This window comes from Pipistrellus kuhlii, unplaced genomic scaffold, assembly GCF_014108245.1.
Source record: "Pipistrellus kuhlii isolate mPipKuh1 unplaced genomic scaffold, mPipKuh1.p scaffold_m20_p_2, whole genome shotgun sequence".
NCBI classification, from domain to species: Eukaryota; Metazoa; Chordata; class Mammalia; order Chiroptera; family Vespertilionidae; genus Pipistrellus; species Pipistrellus kuhlii.
Genome location: NW_023425515.1, coordinates 489072 through 507743, shown reverse-complemented (window position 1 = coordinate 507743; position 18672 = coordinate 489072). Strand labels below are relative to the sequence as shown.

The 18672-nt window shown below is 67.8% G+C and overlaps 1 protein-coding gene across 1 annotated transcript in view; it reads right to left on the bottom strand.

Moving 5' to 3' along the window:
* Nucleotides 1-9098, bottom strand: part of SIM2 (SIM bHLH transcription factor 2) — a 36121-nt gene extending 27023 nt beyond the window's left edge. Inside the window, 2 exon segments of the mRNA XM_036445634.2 lie at nucleotides 1556-1638; nucleotides 8886-9098. Coding sequence (XP_036301527.1) covers nucleotides 1556-1638; nucleotides 8886-9060 — 258 coding nt within the window. The 5' untranslated portion in view covers nucleotides 9061-9098.
* Nucleotides 9099-18672: the final 9574 nt, after the last annotated feature.

Sequence of the window (18672 nt, the reverse complement as noted above, 5' to 3'; positions counted from 1 at the left end):
GCTAAATGCACAAATCCAAGCGCAGGGCCATTGCTAAAGCTGCCCGCGTTTGGCGTTGGGGCGCCTTCTGCGTTTTCACTGGGCTCCGGGCGCCTGAACGAGATACATTAACGAACAGCCTCTGACAGGGAGCCGTGTGAGTCCAAGGAGAATTATCATAATCAGATTCTGCCCGCCGCCAGCAGTAGCTAAAAATAACATCCCCGATGGAAAACGCTGGGGCGCCCTCGCCGCTACAAAGTTTCGCTTGCAAACGGCCAGGGCCCAGGGCGCGGGGCCGCATGCACGGCGGGTTCATTGCCGAGAGGGTTGGCAGCGGAGACCGAGGGCAGGCTGTGCTCCAGGCTCTCCCGGCCGGCACTCAGCTGCCCACATTAGTGTCACTTGTAATTCGCAGGGGCATCTCACACGGGAACCACGGCGGGGCCGGGCCGGGGCCGGGCGGGCGGGCGGAGAGGCCGGGAGAGGCCGGGCCGGGCTCCAGGGCACCATCCCGCCCGCCGCCCGCCGCCCGCGCAGGGCCCAGCCCGGGTTTCCGACGCCCGGTCGCGCCCGGAGCCGTGTCCTCAAACATAAATCAGAGCGGGCACCGGGGCGGAGGGTCTGAAAAGATCTGCTTTCCCCAGCGCGGGCTCCGCTGACTCCGGCCCAAGTGGCCGGGTCGGCCGCCAGCTCCCTTTTCCGTAAAGAAAACAGGCCGGCGGCCGCGGAGGCAGAGACAAATGACGGCCGGGATGAATGGGCCGTTGAGCGGCTTTGTGAGGGCGTGTGGCGGCTCTGACCCGCCCGCCGGCCGCCCGCCCAGCGCCAGCCGCCCGGGGATGGGCACCTGGGGGAGCCGGGTCGGGCAGCGGAGTGCTGAGGACCGAACGGGGGCGCTAAGTGTTTGACCACCAGCCAAGCGAGGGCCCAGGCGCCCGAGGGACCATTTGGACAGAACCTCGCTCCCCCACTTGCTGTGTGACCTCAGGCGTGCTGCTTCACCTCTCTGTGCCTCAGCTTCCTCCTCTTTACAAAACGGAGTTCGGAACAGAACGCCTTCTAGGTGGGTGGGAGGCCAGAGGGCGCGGGAAGATTTAGGAGGATCTGGCTCTCCAGCTGCTCCTATTCTATGGCGGTGGGTCTCTCCCCCAAGCACCACGGCTGTCACCCGGGAGGGCCCGCTGGTTCGGAGCGCCCTGACCTGCCCGCTGGCTCCACTGGCCCAGCCCAGGCACAGAGCAGGGCCCCCCAAAGATGGCGGGGGGGGGGGGGGGGGGGGGGGGTGAGGTTGGAAAGGACTTAGCCACGCCCGGCGGAGCCCTAAGGCCCAGAACCGGGCGGAGGGACACTGGGACGGGCGGGCGGCTCTGGCGGAGCCGAGGCCACAGGTCCCCCGGGCTGGGTGCGGGTGCGAGCCCCGCGGCTGAGGAAGCCGCTGGCTGGGAGGGCCGGCCTCCCCTCTGCAGCCGAGGCCTGTGGGTGCGCTCCGAATGCTTAAGGGAGGGAGAGAAACCTCCAGCCGAGCTGCTGGCAGCCATGACCCCCCCCCCCCCCCCCCCCGCCACGGCCCTACCTGCAGCAAGTGCGACCCCAGCTCCTTGGCCACACTGTCCAGGGGCCCCGCGCGGCTCGGCTGTCCCCACGCGTCTCCAAGACCTGGGCAGGGGACAGAGCAGATCAGTGAGGCAGGACTGCCGAGCCCGCCAGCCAGCACCCAAACCCCTCACTCCCAGCGCCCCCCCAAACCCCTCACTCCCAGCGCCCCCTCCCCCCCAAGGCCCTAACCCCTCACTCCCAGCGTTCCCCTCCCCCAACCCCTCACTCACAGTTCCCCTCCCCCCCAAGGCCCTAACCCCTCACTCCCAGTTCCCCCTCCCCCCCAGGGCCCTAACCCCTCACTCCCAGCGCGCCCCCCAACCCCTCACTCCCAGCGCCCTCACTCCCAGCGCCCCCCCCAACCCCTCACTCCCAGCGCCCCCTCCCCCCCAAGGCCCTAACCCCTCACTCCCAGCGTTCCCCTCCCCCAACCCCTCACTCGCAGCACCAGCACCTCCATTGAAATGCAAAAGACTGGAGAGAGTTCCCGACTTGACCGGACCCGATTGCCCCAAGGACCCTCCCTCCCTCCCTCCCTCCCTCCCTCCCCGTGTCCTGCAACTGCATTTCCCCAAGACAGAGAAGCCGGAGCCCTGAGCCCAGGAGGCAGCTCTGCTTGCGTTTAAGAATGAAATAAAATAAGAAATCTTTGCACCCTCCGTCACCCCGGAGCCCCAGGCGCCATCCGTCCAATCCCGGGCTGCGGGGGAAGGTTACCTGGGGCTGGGGGGCCTCTCCCTGCGATGGACCGAAGGCAGCCCCGTATCTACCTGATGCTGTCCGGTCGCTCACAGCCCCCCCCAGGCCTCCGCCCATCGCCTCCCGGACGCCGCCCGCCCCCCCAGCTGCCGGAGGCGCGAGGAGACCCCCTCCCTGGCTCCCCCACCCGGGCCGGCCCAGGCTGTGACCGCCGGCTCCCTCTGGCTCCCTCTGCGCTGGAGGCAGCGCCTGGGGACTCACAGTGGGTCCCTGATTCCGTCCGCAGGGCGCTGAGCCCCAGGCCACAGCCGCGGTCTGCCTGCGCCCGTCCCGTCTGCCTTCCGTCAGCGACCTCCAGCCCGAGGTCCCTCCTTGCTGCTCGGGTGGGACCCGGAACGCAAGGTCCTGGGTCCCCAAACCGCTGAGGACAGGGTGGGGGCAGGGAGAGGGGCAGGCGCTGGGGGTCCCCCGTGGTCCCAGAGGGAACGGGCGTGCGTTTCTGGCGGCTGTGACCCGGGAGGTGGAACCGCACCCCGCGCGGGGGGACACCGAGGCCTGGAGTCCAAGGACCCTCCCGGGAACTTAGGCAGAAAAATGAACAGAAAATCACCCCCTTTTATTCTCCCCCCCGCCCCCCGGCTCTAGGAATCTGGGGCTCATCCCGGTCCCCCAGAAGGAAGGAGCTGATCTCCAAACACCCGGCGCCCCCCACTGCCTGCGGCCTCCACCATGTGGCAGAGCTGGGGGGACCCATGACCAGAGTGACCACTGCCCCTCACCGCAGGCCTCGGCCCCAACGTGTCTGCGGGCAGTGGCAGTGAGTCCCCACTTACCAGAACCCCAAAGGACCACAATTGAACCCCCCTTTTCACCCAGGCTTAAATGAGGAAAGAATCTCATAGAGACCAGGAATTCAGATTTCCGAAAACGGACGGATGCGCCCTGCTCGCTGTCCTTCACCGCCCTTCCTGCTCAGCGGTACCTGCCACAGAGTGACCATCTGTGGAGGCAGGTGGGGTGTGACGTTCCCCTCACATCCGCCTGTGTCACCCACCGGGGTGCCAGCTGCCAGCTCTTCCATCAGAAACCGCTGTGGGCAGGCCTTTTACCCAGCCCCTAAAAACCCACTGTGGGCAGAAGGCAAGACTAAAGAAAGTGAGGTTTGTAACCAACATGGCCCCCAAAGTGAGGCGCTGTGTGTGTGTGTGTGTGTGTGTGAGAGAGAGTGTGTGTGAGTGTGTGTGGCCCTTATCTGCACATGACAAAGGGCTTTGAAAGAAAAGTGAGGGACCAGGGGGTGCTGAGCTCTTCGGGGTGCCGGCCTGTGGCTGGGGGTGTCACTGTGCCCCTGTCCTGCCCAGACCTGGGAGCCTCCCGCTCAGTGAGGCCAGCAGCCCAGCCCGAGCCCTAAGCCCACCAGGGCCTGGTCCCCCTGGCCTGCAGCAGGGCACCCTGGGGGCAGGGGGGGCTCCCTGCCACTGGGATCCCGCCAGGTCAGGGGGAGGGGGCGGGGCCCAGGCACCCCTCCCCTCTGCCTTCCAGAGTTCATGGGCGCCCAGCCTTGGCACTCAGCTGGGCTCCCTGTTCAGCGCACACCCCTCCCCCAGGGCCAGGAAGCTTTCCCACTTTCCCAGCTCCGAGCACCCACTGGGCCTGCAGGGGCCACACAAGTAAGACGCTTCCTCAGGGAAAGGGGGTCACTCTCAGAGGAGGGGACACAGGACTGGAGACCCACAGGGGCAGCGCAGCCTGGACGCCCACACCAGCTCCCCGGACAGACAGCCAGCACCGGCAGCCCGGGTGCCCGGCCCCGACACAAACACTGCTCACGGGCTCTGTGCCATGGGACAGGTTAGCACAGGGCCTGCCCGGCCCTCCCGCCACGAAGCCTGGGCCTGGGCCTGAGAGAACCCAGGGAGCCTCTGGGAGCCACCCTCACCCCCCACCCCGCCCAGGGACACGGGGCTTCACGCCCCACCCCCGCCCTCCTTAAGGTGCCAGCCGGCCCCTGGACGGTGAGTGCCGGCCGCAGCCTGTCTGTGTCACTGGGGTGCTGGGGGGAATGAGCGCAGCTCACAGGTGCCAGCGGAGAGCCAGTCCAGCTGCACCCCACCCGGTGGTCTCCTTCTCTCCCTCTCCCTGTCCCTGTCCCTGCCTCAGCCTCCGCTCCCCTCGCCCAGGAAGTGAAGACACTGGGGTCACCCTCTCCACTGGCCAACCACTCCGGAGTCAAGAAGGGGGAAGGGAGGGGAAGGACCCCTTCCCAGTGCCCCCTTCTCCATGAAGGCCATCGTCCTGTCCCCAAGCAAGGGAGCCAGCACACTGCCTGTCACTGCTCCCCTGACCCCATCACACACACACACACACACACACACACACACGCACACGCACACACACACACACGCACACGCGCACACGCACACGCACACACACACGCACACACAGGCAGGGCGGGCACCCGGGCAGAGGCTGAGGGCGGCCTGTGAGGAGCTGGGCTGCCAGTCTTGCTGCTCCCAGAGCGCCCAGAGCTGGCGCCTCCGGCACCAGGACTGCCGGGCTCTGGGCCTCCGGGCCCCCGGGTCCTTCTCCGGCCTTGGATGCCGTCTCCCCGAAGACCCCAGCCTTCTCCAAACCACCGCATGTCATCCCCCCCCCCACCCGTGGCAGGGACCCGGTGTGAAGGGGGTGGTAAGGTGCCCCGAAAGGCCACGCAAGCACCGGGGGGGGGGGGGAAGGGAGCGGGCTTCCAGCTGGCCCTGCCGGCAGGCCAGTGCTGTGAGCGGTCACAGACAGAAGCCCCCCACACCCTGCTCCTGATGCTCAGACCTCAGGACGGGAGGAAGCAGCAGCCCCAGCGACAGCGGGCCAGGCTTCCATGGCACCCAGCGCGGGGCTGATCCGCTGCCCCAGCCCCATCCCCTCCTCCCAGGGCCAGCCCTGGATCTCCCCCACGGCCGGAGCGTCCTGCTGGAGACCCAGCTTCCCTCGGCCCCAAGCCACGGCCGGCCTGGCGGGCTTCCAAGCATGGGAGAGGGCTGCAAAGGCCCGGATTCTAAAATCGAAGTCGGGTTGCGTAGAGGAAGGCCTTAGCTCTGTGAGCCCGCGTCGGCGTAGGGGTGTCTGTTCTCACCAAATCCTCTGAATGAAAACCTTTAGGCTCCAGACAACAATCCCTAAGACAGCCGTCCTCCCTGGCGCTGGAGTGTGCGTGAGAGGGGCGGGGAGGGGCTGCCCAAATCTAAGCGCAGACAAACCCCACACCGAGCGACCCAGGCCTCCCGCCCTGCCCGCTCCGCTGGGTGCGACAAAGGCTTTGCTTCTTTCCAGCGATGAATGTTCGTTCTTCCCCACCTGGCACCCACGCCCGACTGGTCCTCAGGCCCGGGGTGGGGTCGGGGGCCCCGGTCTCCTTTCCACAGTCAGCCTCAGTTTCCAACTCCACTCCTGACCCCCCTCTGGCCAGGCCCTCCCGCTCACGCTGCCGGGGACTGGGTGTGCTGGCTGGCCCGGGAGCTCATGTCTCTGCTCAGGGAAAGGGGGTTGGGGGGGGGGAGGTGTTAGGCCACGGAACCCCACAGCCGCTGCCCGCTGCCCAGCACCGACAGCATCGGCGCCGGCCCTGGGTCTCGGCCGCCATCGGACAGAGCAGCAGAGAGCGCCCACCCTGGGAGCTTGGGGCGACCTGAGGGCAGGTCGAGCTGCGGCCACTTCCGAAGCCGGCCTGGCCATTCTGCCCTTTCCTACCTCCCGGCCCCACTTCTCAGTCTTTGGGGAGAACATGTGCGAGTCTTGTCATTGTGTGTATGTGTGTGTGGTGGTGGGGGTCCACTGACTGCCGTGGAGGTGGCGTGTGGCCGGGGACACGCGGCACGGAGCTCACAGGAAGCATGACGGCTAAGAACCGGTCTGATTCCCACCCGCACAGCCAGGCTCCTCGCCCGGAGCTCAGCAACCCCGAGCAGCCATGGCACAGACGGGGGACCGGGACCGAGGGCTGGTGGGCAGCTTCAGAGCGGAGCCAGGAGAGGCCCAGCTCCCGCTGCCGCCCTCTGCCCCCTGGGGGCTCCCTGCTCCCTCCTCCCGCCCCTCGGACTCAGGCACAGGCTTGCTCTGGCCTTCCCTGTGGGACCTGGGGAGCCCGCCTAGAAAGGTTCCCCGGAGAGTCCTGGGGTTCCTCCGGCTTTGGCTGCTCTGTTCTGAGCCCGAGGTCCTAGACCTTCCTCCCCCGCCCGGCCTGGTTCCGGGCTACGGGGCATCGCGGCCCAGGCTGGCTTGGCGCGCCGGTTCTGCCCGGCATCTTTCCATCGGAGGCCAGGAGCCCTGAGACCCTGAGCTCGGGCACCGCCCAGGGCGCTCTGGCCCTGAAACCCGCCGGATGCCTGCGCCCGCCCTGGGCTCTCTCAGCCCCTCCAATGGAGCCCCGACCCTAACCCCAAACGAAGGGCTAAATCAATTACAGCGCCTCCCGCTGCCCCTGGGAGCCACTGCGGGCGGGCGGGCAATCCTGCATAATTGAGCGCTTTCTAAACTCTCTCCCTCCTCTCTCCCTCCCCTCTCCCTCCCCTCTCCCTCCTCTCTCCCTCCTCTCTCTCTCTCTCCCTCCTCTCTCCTCCCCTGGCACCCGCATCACAATCTTGTCCCAAAACTGACCTGAGGGAAAGCAGCGCAGCCGCCCAGAGGTGCAGGCCAGAGGCCGCTGGGTGCAAAGAGCCCAGAGGCTGTCTGCCCCCCTCCAGGCCGGCGCTCCCACTCCAGGGGGGTCGGGTCAGAACCACCCCCTCTCTATGCCCTTGGCTGGCTCCCCAGCAGGCTCAGGGCTCTGCCCAGCACTGTAGGTGCTCCTGGAATCCCAACCTCCCAGCACCCGAGGCCATAGCCAGGCCACTGTGGAAACGCACAGGGGCCGGAATCACACCGGAGCCTGGTTTCCAGGCGGGAACGCAGACCGCAGCTTCCTGACATTTAGCGGGTTTTCCCGGAAATCCCCGGGACAACCTACCGCTTCCAACGAGGCCTCCTCCGTCAGACCTCCCTTCCAACGAATTTCTGGCTCGTTTGAAATCTGTTGGCAACCCGATCATGAACTCTTCGGGTTGTTTCTTTGTATGTAATTTCCAACGAGGGCAGGGGAGGGGAGGTGGGCGTCCTGTCTGGGCCCATTCCTCCCTGTAGCATTCCGATAAAATAAAATAAAAACAGCTCACGGGAGCACACCAGTTCGCACCCTCCTCCCCGGGTGCGAAGGACCGGCCAGGGTAAACTCCGATCCTCTTGAGTTTTCCCGGAAGGCCTCACCGGCAGGGGAGCGGAGAGGTCACCCCGCCCGCCCGGCAGCTCCTCCGATCGGGGTGGGAAGGGAAGGAGGCCGGCGGGTCTCAGGCTTCTGCTCCCCCAGGAGAGCGCCCGGCGGCGGCGGGCCCGACTGGGAGGCACTGGAGGCCAGGCCGCTGCTTCCGGCTCCGCTCCCCAGCCAGCCACGCAGCAAGCCGGAGCCGAGCCGAGCGGGCCGCCAGGCCCTCCCGCTGCACCGAGGTGGTGTGCGGCAGCTCCTGGCCCAGAGGAGCCCGTAACCAGCTGAGCGCTGCGGAGGTGAAGGTGTTGAGCTTATGGCTGGGCTGACAGTCTGGCCGAGCGGCCTCAGGGGCCCAGGAGCTGGCTGCAAGGACACCTGTCGCCGCTCTGCAGACCCTCTGTGCCATGCTCCTCACCGGGGCTCGGAGCCCACTCAGCCCCGTGGGTCCTGGGCACCCATCACCCCAAGTGTGGGGTCTCCGGCGTAGGCAGCAAACCCGCAGAGGACACCGCGGCTGCAGGGGCCTTGGTTCAGAACCCCCGGGCGCCGAAGCAAAGGTGCGCTGACCAGGCCTCTGTCCCCCGTGAGGCTGCCCACCCGGCTGCCCGCCCGGCCACTGGTCACCGCAGGCCAGTGCCAGCACCAAATGCCGGCCCGGACACCCCACCGCCTCTCAGCACCCTGAGTCTGCGTTCCTGGCCCCTGACACCTGCCCCTCCGGGTTTTCCATTCCAATCCGGAAACAAGACTGCTCAGGCCTGCCTGCCATTGTCCAGCTGGTCGGCGGCTCTCTCTCCTGCCTGGTCTGGGCTCCACACTCGCCCTCTCTCACACCCGGACCCCCGGAGTCCCAGCCCGGGAAGGTGAGCAGAGCAGGGCACCCGGAGAGGCCGAGCCTGAGGCCGCGCGGGGCGCTCTGGGGCGCTGGGCCTACAGGCCGCCGGGCGCACCGCACTCTCCGCGGAGCAGCCGGCGCTCCACTCCCCGCAGGGCGCACAGGCTGCTGCCTCGGACAGAGCGAGAGAAGGGAAGGAGGGAGAGGAAAAGAGGAACTAACGGAGGAGAGGGAAGTGAGGAATGAAGGTAGACAGGATGCAATCGCAAGTTTATAGATCTAATCCCTGTCTACCCCAGCCAGCCCCAGCCAGGAGGTGATGTGGTCTCGGGGCTCCAAGGCCCTGGTCCTTGTCTTGAGCCGGACCCGGAGCCAGAGCGCCCTGCCCGGCCTCCCCAGGACTCCGCGGGGCTGCGGGGAGGACGGGCTCGGCTCCCGGCTCCCCGGCTCCCCGGCTCCCCGCTCCCGCCGCGGGCTCACCTTCGGGGAAGACGGCGCGCATCTTCAGGTAGCTGGTGGTGAGGCGGATGATGGACGCCTTGTCCAGCTGCGAGGTGATGGCCGAGGGCAGCGGCAGCAGCTTGGCCAGCTCGTAGAACTCGCCATTCTCCTTCTCCCTCCGCGTCTTGGCCGCGTTCTTGGACTTCTCCTTCATGGCGCCGCGGCTGCGGGCATATTAGCCCGGCGAGGTCCGGGCCGGTGCCTTCGGTGAGCCCGGGGCGCCCCGGGCAGGTGCGCTCCCCCGGCCCCGGGGCGCGGGTCCTCCGGGCGCACAGCCTCCTCCGGGCGCGGGTCCTCCGGGTGCGGGTCCTCCGGGCGCACAGCCTCCTCCGGGCGCGGGTCCTCCGGGCGCACAGCCTCCTCCGGCGCGGCTCCACGGGGACGGACCCCGGCTTCCCGCTGCCGCTGCCTCCGCTCCTCCCGCTCCTCCGTGGGGGTGGACCCGGGCCGGGCCGGCGAGGGGCGGAGGGCCGTTCAGTCGGTGGCCGAGGGCTCGTCCCCGCGGTGCCGGGGCCCCTCCGGGCGGGCGGGCGGCGGCCGCGGGGCCATGGGCGGGGGCGGGGCGCGCTCTCCGCCTCCCCCGGCAGTCCGGAGCCGGAGCCCGCGGTCGGTCGGTCGGTCGGAGGCGGCGGCGCTCGGCCCACGTGCGGCCGGGCGTGTGTTTATGGCGGACCCGCCCGCGGGCGGAGCGCCCGGAGGGCCGGGGGCGGGGAGGGCGGGGCGGGGCGGGCCTGCCGCGGGCTCCCCGCCGAGCGGGCCTCCGAGCCGCCCCTCCGGGCGCTCCGCTCCGGGCCCGCGCCCGCCGGCCGGTGAGTGCGCTCTGCGCGCCGGGGACGGCGGGGACGGCGGGCGGCGCGGGGAGAGGAGGGGCGCGGGGAGAGGAGGGAGAAGGAGAAAAGAGGAAGAAGAGGGAAAAGAGGGGCGGGGGGAGGAGAGGGAGAAGAGGGAGGCAGGGGGGCCGGGAGCTCCGCCGCGGCGCCGGCGGGGGTGGGGGGCGCCCCTCGGGCCGTGTCCGCGGGGAAGACGGAGCCTTCCCGCCGGCGGGTCCCGCCGCGGGGAGAGGCGGAGAGAAGGGGTCCCCGCCCCCCTCCCCGGAGCGGGCCTGGAGGTGTCCCTGCGCCCCCTCCTCCCAGCGGGGCCCACGGACACGGCGCTCCCGCGGAGGGCGCGGAGGGTGCGGAGAGGCCGGAGGGCCGGGGCCGCGGGGCGCGGGCGGCGGGAGGGCCGGGTCGGAGCCGGGTTTGGAGGTTCTGCCTCGGCCAGGGCAGCGGGGACAGGGCCGCAGCCCGGCTCCCGCGCTGGGCCGGGATTTGGGGGGATCTGCCGGGTTTGGGGGAATCTGCCGGGATTGGGGGGATCTGCCGGGATTTGAGGGGATTTGGGGGAGTCTGGGGGGTTTGGGGGGATCGTGGCTGCGGGGCGCTTCAGGTCGCGGAGGGCGGGTCGTGGCGAGCGCCGGTGGGCCGCGGGGACGTGGCCACACTCCGCCCGCAGCTGCCTGGGACCCCAGTCCTCCGGTGCCCCTGCACCCAGTGCCTGCACCGCGGGGGACCCTCCGCACTTCCGGGGCGCACAGACCCCACCTGGGCCAGCCCCGTGCGCGGGGAGGACCACAGCTCCCGGGAGGGCGCAGGGTCAGAGCGCAGCCCCGGGGGCGCGGGGGTGGCCACGGCCCCCCACCCCGGTGTAGCGGTGGGACTGGGGCGCCCCTGGAGGCGGTGCTTGGAGGGAATGAGACCTGGTTCTCCCGCCCACCGGCCCGGGCTGGATGGGCCTCCTGGGACTCAGTGCGGGGCTCCTCCCGGCGCCCGCCGGGAACCCCCTTTCCGCTCAGGGCGCTCCGGCCTTTTCCAAGGACCCCCCCCCCCCAAGGCCAGACGTTCCCGGGGGGCGGGGGCACCGCCCCGCACCCTGTGTTTGGTCCTGGCGCGCAGGCCGGTGCCGGGGCCTGAAGCCACGGGAGCGGGCGGTGGGGCTCTCACCCGGCGGGCGGAGGCGCAGGGGGTCCGGGCCCACTCCCCCTGGGCGCCCCACTGGAGCCCCCCAGCGCCGCCTGCACCGCGGGCTGGGAGGATGCAGCGCTCCCAGCCCCCCTCCCGTCCTCAGTGTGGGACCCGGAGATCCTCCCGCTGGACGCTGGCGGGGATTCTCCCCGGTGACCCGGGGACCCTGGCAGCACAGAAGGAACCCCCCCCCCCCCCCCCGCTGGACGGAGTGGCCTCCGTACCCCGAAGTGTTTTCAGGCTGATTTTCCCGGGGTTACGGGAAGCACACCGGAAGCACACTGGTCTCCAGGCTGGCTTTCCTCGGGGGGCCGCAGTCTGCGGGACAGGGGACCCGCGTGGCCTGGGGCAGCCTTGGGCGCTGGGAGATGCGCAGCCACATCCTGCGGGACTTTCAGACCCTGAGCCTGCCCAGCAGATGCCCCAGTGGGCAGTGCACACCCACCCAACGCATCGGCTCCAAACACCGAGCCACCCAAGTACCCAGCTCAGAGCTGGGGGTGGAGGGAGGGAAGGATGGGGGTGCCTGGTGGAACAGTGAAGGAGCCCCGCCCTGCCTGACTGGGCCTTGTCAGGGGCTGGTCCCTCGGACGGGACACCCAGGACAGGCGGCCACAGGCCAGAGTGCTGGGGAAACTGGGGAAGCAGGAAGCCCGGCCCCGTGGAGTGGCCAGCACGGCCAGGGCTGCGGACTCGGCACCGCCCTGGGCCCTTCTGAGAGGCGGCACCCTGCCTGCTGCTTTGGGCCCACGCCGGCACTCCCCCGAAGCAGGAGAGGCTCAGAGACAAAACGAATGATCCCCAAAGTCCCAGACTTTACCAGGATGGGGTTCCCTTTGGCCCGGCAGGAGCCTGCGGACTCTGGGATGGTGGGAGCTTGCTGGTGGGAAGAGGATCAGACACACTGAGGGCCAGGGCGTCCGCAGCGGCCCCTCACTCCCAGCAGGTCCTGCTGAGCCCGAGTGGGAGCTGCCCTGACCCAGGATCGGCCTTCACATCCCAGCCCCCACCCCACCCCCACCCCCTAAATGTGTTTCCATTAGGAAACTGATCTGGAAGAAATTGAGGCACCAGAGGAAAGGGGCGGGCCGGCCCACATCTGCTTGGATTTTCCGCTTCAGATGCTCCCCAACTGTTCCCCCCCAGCCCGTGCCCACCTGAGGCCCATCACCCCATGAAGCAGACTTCCCATCCGCAGCCACAGCTGGCCCGCAGGGGTGGGCTCCCGCAGGCTGCCACAGCGGGATGGGGTTCAGAGACTTGGTCCCTGAGGAGGTGGGGGTGCGGGAGGATTCCTAGCACAGAGATTTTTACTTTTTTGGGGGGAAGGGTTTCAGACTTCAGAAGGGGTACAGAAAGGGAACCCCAGCCCCTGGGGCCAGCGGAGACACAGTTGGCACCTCCTGGATGCACAGCCCCGGTCTGCACAGATGTGGTCGCTCAGAAGCCCTGCCGCCCAGCCAGCGAGGGCCACGTCTGTGGCTATTTCCTGGCTGGGAGCCTCTGTTCGCCTGACCCACCCGGGGGAGTGCCTCAGTTTCTCCTTCCTGACCCCGTGCCAGCCCCGGGGATGTATCCCCGACTTTTCCCGGGGTCACTGCTGCTCCCAGCAAAGACCAGACCAGGATGACGCTCCATTCCGTGGTGACAGCGATGACCGGTGTGCTGAGCAGTTCCTGATGACCCTTTCCTGGGGTCAGACAGGATCCCGCTCAGCTCCCCCCCCCCGCCCCCCACCCTCCCGCCCCCCACCTTCCCACCCCCATCCCGAGTCCCCGGGGGAGAGATCTTTGTTTTGTTTTAAATAAATTTTCTCCCTGGAAGTCACTCCATCGGACAGTGTTTGCTTTTGAGGCTGGCCAGCGGCTCTGATGGTGGTTACGTGGCAGGAACTAGAGATCCCCCTTCCTGCGCTCGGCCGTGGGGCTGTGGGCCGGGGTGTCCCAGCCGGGCTGGGGGCAGGGACAGGCAGGAAGGAGGGACCCGGGCAGGACCCGGCGCCCAGTCCACCGCGGGCTCTGGGATTGAGGGCGCCGCCCGCTCTTCCTTACTGATTTTTTTTTTTTTTCAGAGCGAGCGGGATTTGTTGTTTCACTTACTCATGCAGCGGGGGTTGATTCTTGTCTGTGCCCTGACGGGGGATCGAACCCTTAACCTTGGCGTAGAGGGGGCAGCCCTGTTCTCAGCCTTCTCTCCCCCTGCCCGCCTGGCCTGGCTTCCTCCTTCTCCTAGAAAGTGAGGGTGTGTGTGTGCGTGTCCCTCCCACAGCACAGCCCTCCGTGTCCTCCGGAGCGGGGGCGGGGGCGCGGGGATCGGCGCCCCAGGACCCCAGGGCCGGGCCGCGGGGAGGGAGCGAGCTCCGCGCCACCCCCTTCCCCTTCTCCACAGCCGACTGCGCGGAGCCGGAGGGTCCGGGCTCTGCACCCGGCTCAGCGGGAACACCGCCTCAGCCCCGGCGGGAGCGGCCGCCACCGTTCCCGCAGCGCCGCGCGTCCGCTGCCATGGGGGCGATGGGGGCGATGGGGCGATGGGGGAGGTGGGGGCGGCGATGGGGGCCATGGGGGCGATGGGGCGATGGGGGAAGTGGGGGCGGCGATGGGGGCGGTGGGGCGATGGGGGAAGTGGGGGCGGCGGTGGGGGCCATGGGGGCGGTGGGGGCGATGGGGGAAGTGGGGGCGGCGATGAGGGCCATGGGGGCGATGGGGGAGGTGGGGGCGGCGATGGGGGCGGTGGGGGCCATGGGGGCGATGGGACCGCTGGCCGCCCCGGAGCCGAAGGCCCCCAGCCCCGTGGGGCCGCGCTCCCCGGCGGCTGTATCCGCCCCGCGCGACCGGAGCGGGCACCAGCGCGGGCATTCCCGCCGGCGCCCAACCCGCCTTCTACAAACACCCCGAACTCCCTCTGGGAACAAACACCCCCCAACTCCCTTTGGGGAGCAGCCCCTCCCCGCTGGCAGGTGCGCGCCCGGAGGGCGGGGGCCGGACGGGCGCACGGTTCTCCCTCCGCCGGGACGGCAGCCGCACGGCGGGCGCGGGGCGCGGGGCGCGTTGCGGTTCAGACACAAACTGGTTTCGGGGCCACAAGCAGGGCGAACGGGGCGCCTCTCCGGTCCCGGCGAGGCCGCAGGGGCGGCGGACCGCCGGCGGGGGCTCCGGGGAGAAGTTCGGGGCGGCCGGCGGCGTGCGCCCCGCAGGCGGGCACCGTCCCGCGTGGCGCGGATTCTCCTTTTTCTTTCCTTTTTTCCTTTTCCCGTAAAGCCGGGGAGGGCGGCTCCACGGCGGCCGGGGACAGGGTCCGGGACGTCCCTCTCCCTCCGGCGGCGGCGGCGGCGCTGCGGGGACGGCCGAGGCCGCGGCGCCGGGCCCGGGTCCGGCTGCGCCGAAAGGGCCGGACGGTGAGCGGGGGCCCGGGAGCCGGTGCGGAGGCCCGGGTGCCGGTGCGGAGGGGGGTGGCGGTGCGGGAGCCCGGGAGCCGGTGCGGGGTCCCGGGAGCCTGTGCGGGGGGCCCGGGAGCCGTTGCGGAGGGGGGAGCCGGTGCGGGGGGGGGCCGGGAGCCGGTGCGGGGGGGCCGGGAGCCGGTGCGGGGGGGTCCGGGAGCCGGTGCGGGGGGGCCCGGGAGCCGGTGCGGGGGGGCCGGGAGCCGGTGCGGGGGGGCCCGGGAGCCGGTGCGGGGGGACCCGGGAGCCGGTGCGGAGGGGGCGGCGGCCCGGGCGGGGGGCCGGAGAGGCCGAGCCCGGGACACCCGCCGGGTCCTCACCCCGCGGGGCACTGCGGACTCGGACTCCGGGCACCGGTGCGGGGGTGCGGGGAAGGAGAAGTTCCTGTACCCCGCGGTGCGGTTCCCATTTTTTTTTTTTTAAAAATATATATATTTTATTGATTTTCTTACAGAGAAGAAGGGAAGGGATAGAGAGCTAGAAACATCGATGAGAGAGAAACATCGGCCAGCTGCCTCCTGCACACCTACACCGGGGATGTGCCCGCAACCAAGGCACACGCCCTTGGCCGGAATCGAACCCGGGACCTTTCAGTCCGCAGACTGACGCTCTATCCACTGGGCCAAACAGGCTTCGTACGGTTCCCATTTTTTAAACGTCGCTGTCCCCGGACCCACCCCAGGGCCGGGCGGCGGAGGGGGCGCAGCGCGCGGCCGCAGGAGGGACGGAGGACGCAGTGGGGTGGAGGCTCCGTGGCCGCGGGTCCGAGCGCATGGAGGGGTGTGAGGGTCAGGGCTGGGGAGGCCAGGGCGCCCGGAGGGGGGTCACGGACAGGGCTGGGGAGGCCAGGGCGCCCGGAGGGGGGTCACGGACAGGGCTGGGGAGGCCAGGGCGCCCGGAGAGGCGTCAGGGTCAGGGCTGGGGAGGCCAGGGCGCCCGGAGGGGGGTCACGGACAGGGCTGGGGAGGCCAGGGCGCCTGGAGCGGGCGCTCAGGAGGAGGCGCGCCCAGCGGTCCTGGCGGGCGCAGCGCACCCTGGGTCTGGGCGCCCCTGCAGGCGGCGGGCGGGGCCGCTAAGGGGGCGGGGGTGCCCCCAGGAGCAGCTCTGTGCGGCGGAAGGTGTGGGAGATGCTTCCGTGCCGACCTCCAATCTCCCCCCTCTCCCCTCGCCCCTCTCTGCTCCGCACCCCCCCCCCCATACACACCCGTTCTTCCCAGGTGGAAGGCAGGGGTCCGAGGGAGCCGGCCACGTGGAGCAGCGGGAGAGACTCGGTGTACATGGGTGCGTGGAGGGGGTCCGGTGGGGTCAGAGGCCAGTGCTTTCTGGGCGCTGCCAAAGCCCCTGAGCCAGCCCTCTCAGACAGCCGCGTCTGGGGTCTATTCCCCTCTCCCTCCCCGGCTCAGCGCTGGACGGGTAGGGGGAAATGACAGAGGGAGGTGGTCCCGCTCCCCTCCACCGTCCTCTGCCCCTTTAGCTGCCCGGGAACAGAGCTCCCTTTTGGTGCCAGAGCAAATGCCCCAGAAGGAGGCGAGGGGCAGCGCGCCTTTTCCTATAAAACCAACGACTTCCGATGAGCGCTGTGTTCAGTCGCAGAGTTTTTCCCCCCGGCAGAACCTGCTCCTGGTTCAAACCTTATGGAAACCTCTGGCCCAACTCCAGCGCCATCTTCACGTTTTAGCAAGTGGAACCCAAACCATCTCTGTCACCAGTGCCCCTCCTCCGCCTGCAGTGAGGACAGGGTCCTTGAGGGATTCTCTCTCAGTGATTGCGCCTGGAGGCTTTGGAGCCCGGAGGGTGAGCCCCTGGGCGCCTTCCTCCCAGCAGCTCAGATTTTCCCGTCCAGGGAACGTTCCAGTAGCTTCCTTCTCCCGGGAGGGGTGGCCAGGGTGTGCGTGCCGTGCAGCTCAGGGGAGTCGCTAAGAAGTGCCCCTGGGACCCCAAGGTGGAAGCCCTGACCCTGTGACAGGGTGGCACCTCTCGCAGTCCTGCTGGTCCCTGGAGACCGCCCCCCCCCCCCCATCGCCAGGCCCCGGGAGAGGGTGTGTGTGTGTGTGTGTGGTGGGTGGGGGGGTACTGGGAAGAGGTTCCTGAGAAATCTGAGTTGAGTTGTCACAGCAGGCTGGCGGAAAGAAAGGCCAGACGGTGGCTGAGGGACAGACATGGAGCTCAGCCCTGTGCCCACCACACGTGACAGCCTGGAGCAGCCTGAGCCCGGAGTGAGGAACAATCAGCACCTCCTCTGGAATGGCTTACTTCCTGGGGGTGGTTCTTTCTCCTGCAGTAACTGAGGGGGACATACCGCCCTGCTGCCTGCTAGAGAAGGGAAGGGGCTAATTTCTCTTTCTGTTCAGCCTGATGCCCACACCCTCATTGCAGGAGGAGCTGTCGGCTGTGACAAATGGACATGGAAGCTGGCGGTGCTGCACCTGCGGGAAGTTTGGGGTTCCAGGCCGCCCCACCCCCCGCCCGCCTGGCCTCCAGGAGCCTGTGCTTGGACCCTCCTCACTGCCTGCCATCCAGCCCTTAGTGTTCTGGAAGCGGAAAGTCCCTCTCCATGTCCTGCAGACACTTCTCATAGCCACGTGGCCTGCATGAGCCAAGAGACAGGATCCTTCCTAACCCTGGGCCCGCAGCCCCGGCGATGGATGCTGGAATGGATGCTGAAAACCTCCCCGGAGGGAGGGAAGGCGGAAGGCAGGACAGTTCCCAGCGAGGAGAAGAGAAACAGCAGGCAGATTTCACAGCGCCCGTCCGAGGAGCACGCCCGTCAGCATGTGTCCTCCTGGTCGGGCGTGTGGGTCTGAGTCTCTCCGTGCCCCTGGGCAGCTGTGGGCCGTGGGGGCAGCTCTCAGCGAGGATGACGGATGGATCTTTCAGGAATCCAGGCTCTGAAGCTGGCTTTCTGCGTTGGCTGTGGAAGTGGCTTCACTTCAGATACTTTATGGGATGGTTGCCAAGGGGATCTTGGGTAAAATTTCTCGGGAGTTGTCTCCAAAAGCATTACTCATCATTAGAAAGTGATGCGTAGAAATCACCAGAAGAATTATGGCGAGTTGTGTTCCGGCGTGGTTCAGGCCATGTGGAATAGATAAAACCCGTAAGGTCTGTGATAGGTCCTCCTTTCCTCCAGTTGATGGACAGATGTAAACCCCACCTACGGCCAGACATACCTGAGCACTGAACCACCAATTAGCACCTGCCAAATATCCTAAGCCCGCCCCCCCCCATTCCTAAGTCCCTAGATCCCTCATCACCAATCAGCGTGTGCTGAGTGCCCTCAGCCCCGTCCCCTATCCTCCCCTTAAAGATGCTTGTACCCTGCCCCTTGCTCTCTTCTGCGCCCTCTCTTTCTGGAAGCAGCCAGCGGGCAGTACCCTTCTCTCCAATAAAGCCTGTGTCCTGCCATCCCGGCCTCCGCACCTCTTTATTTCATCTTTTAGTCCGATGGGCACACCGCCTCGCAGCCCTCTCTGCCCGGCGTGCCCACAGACCTGCTGTCCTTCACGGCCTGGGGGACATCTGGTTGTTTGCCAGGCATTCTCTATGTTGACAGTACAGTTATAATTCCATCCCTGTAAAGACTCCTGCCTAGTATATATTCCAACAGGTGGCTTAGGTAGCACAAAAAGAATAACCTTTAATAACCTTAGGGCTCTTTAAAAATATTTATATACTTTTAAAAAATTTAAAATCTTTATTGATTTCAGAGAGGAAGGGAGAGGGAGAGAAAGAGAAACATCAACGATGAGAGAGAATCATTGATCAGCTGCCTCCTGCACGCTCCACACCCAGGATTGAGCCTGCATGTGGCCTGACCGGGAATCAAACTGTGACCTCCTGGTTCATAGGTCAACGCTCAACCACTGAGCCACCGTGCTGGGCAAGCTTAGGTTTTTTTTAAAGGGGAAACACACCGTGGAAACCCCACGTAGCAGAGTCTGAAAGACAGAACAGCCCACTGGAACATAGAGCCACCTGGTTGGCGGCCAGCTCATGGTCCACAGGTGTGCTGGCACCTTGGTGACCGTGGGCAGCGAGGGCCCAGGGTTTCCGCCGTACAAAGCCAGTCCCTGGGAGCTGTGTGGATTGGCTGACCGAGGGAGGTGGGCAGTGTCTGGCACAGCTGCTTGTGGCCTTCGCTGGTGAAGGCAGCTCCCTGGGCATTGGGGCCGGGGTCTGCTTTCCGTGAGCGATGGCGAACGGTAACCATGTGTGTCTGCTGCGGTATTTACATGGAGAATTGTCATTTACTAGGGCAGGTACCCGTTAAATAATCCAAACAGAAGCAGTAGCATTTACTAAACAGTACTCCCACTGTCCAGCCCCT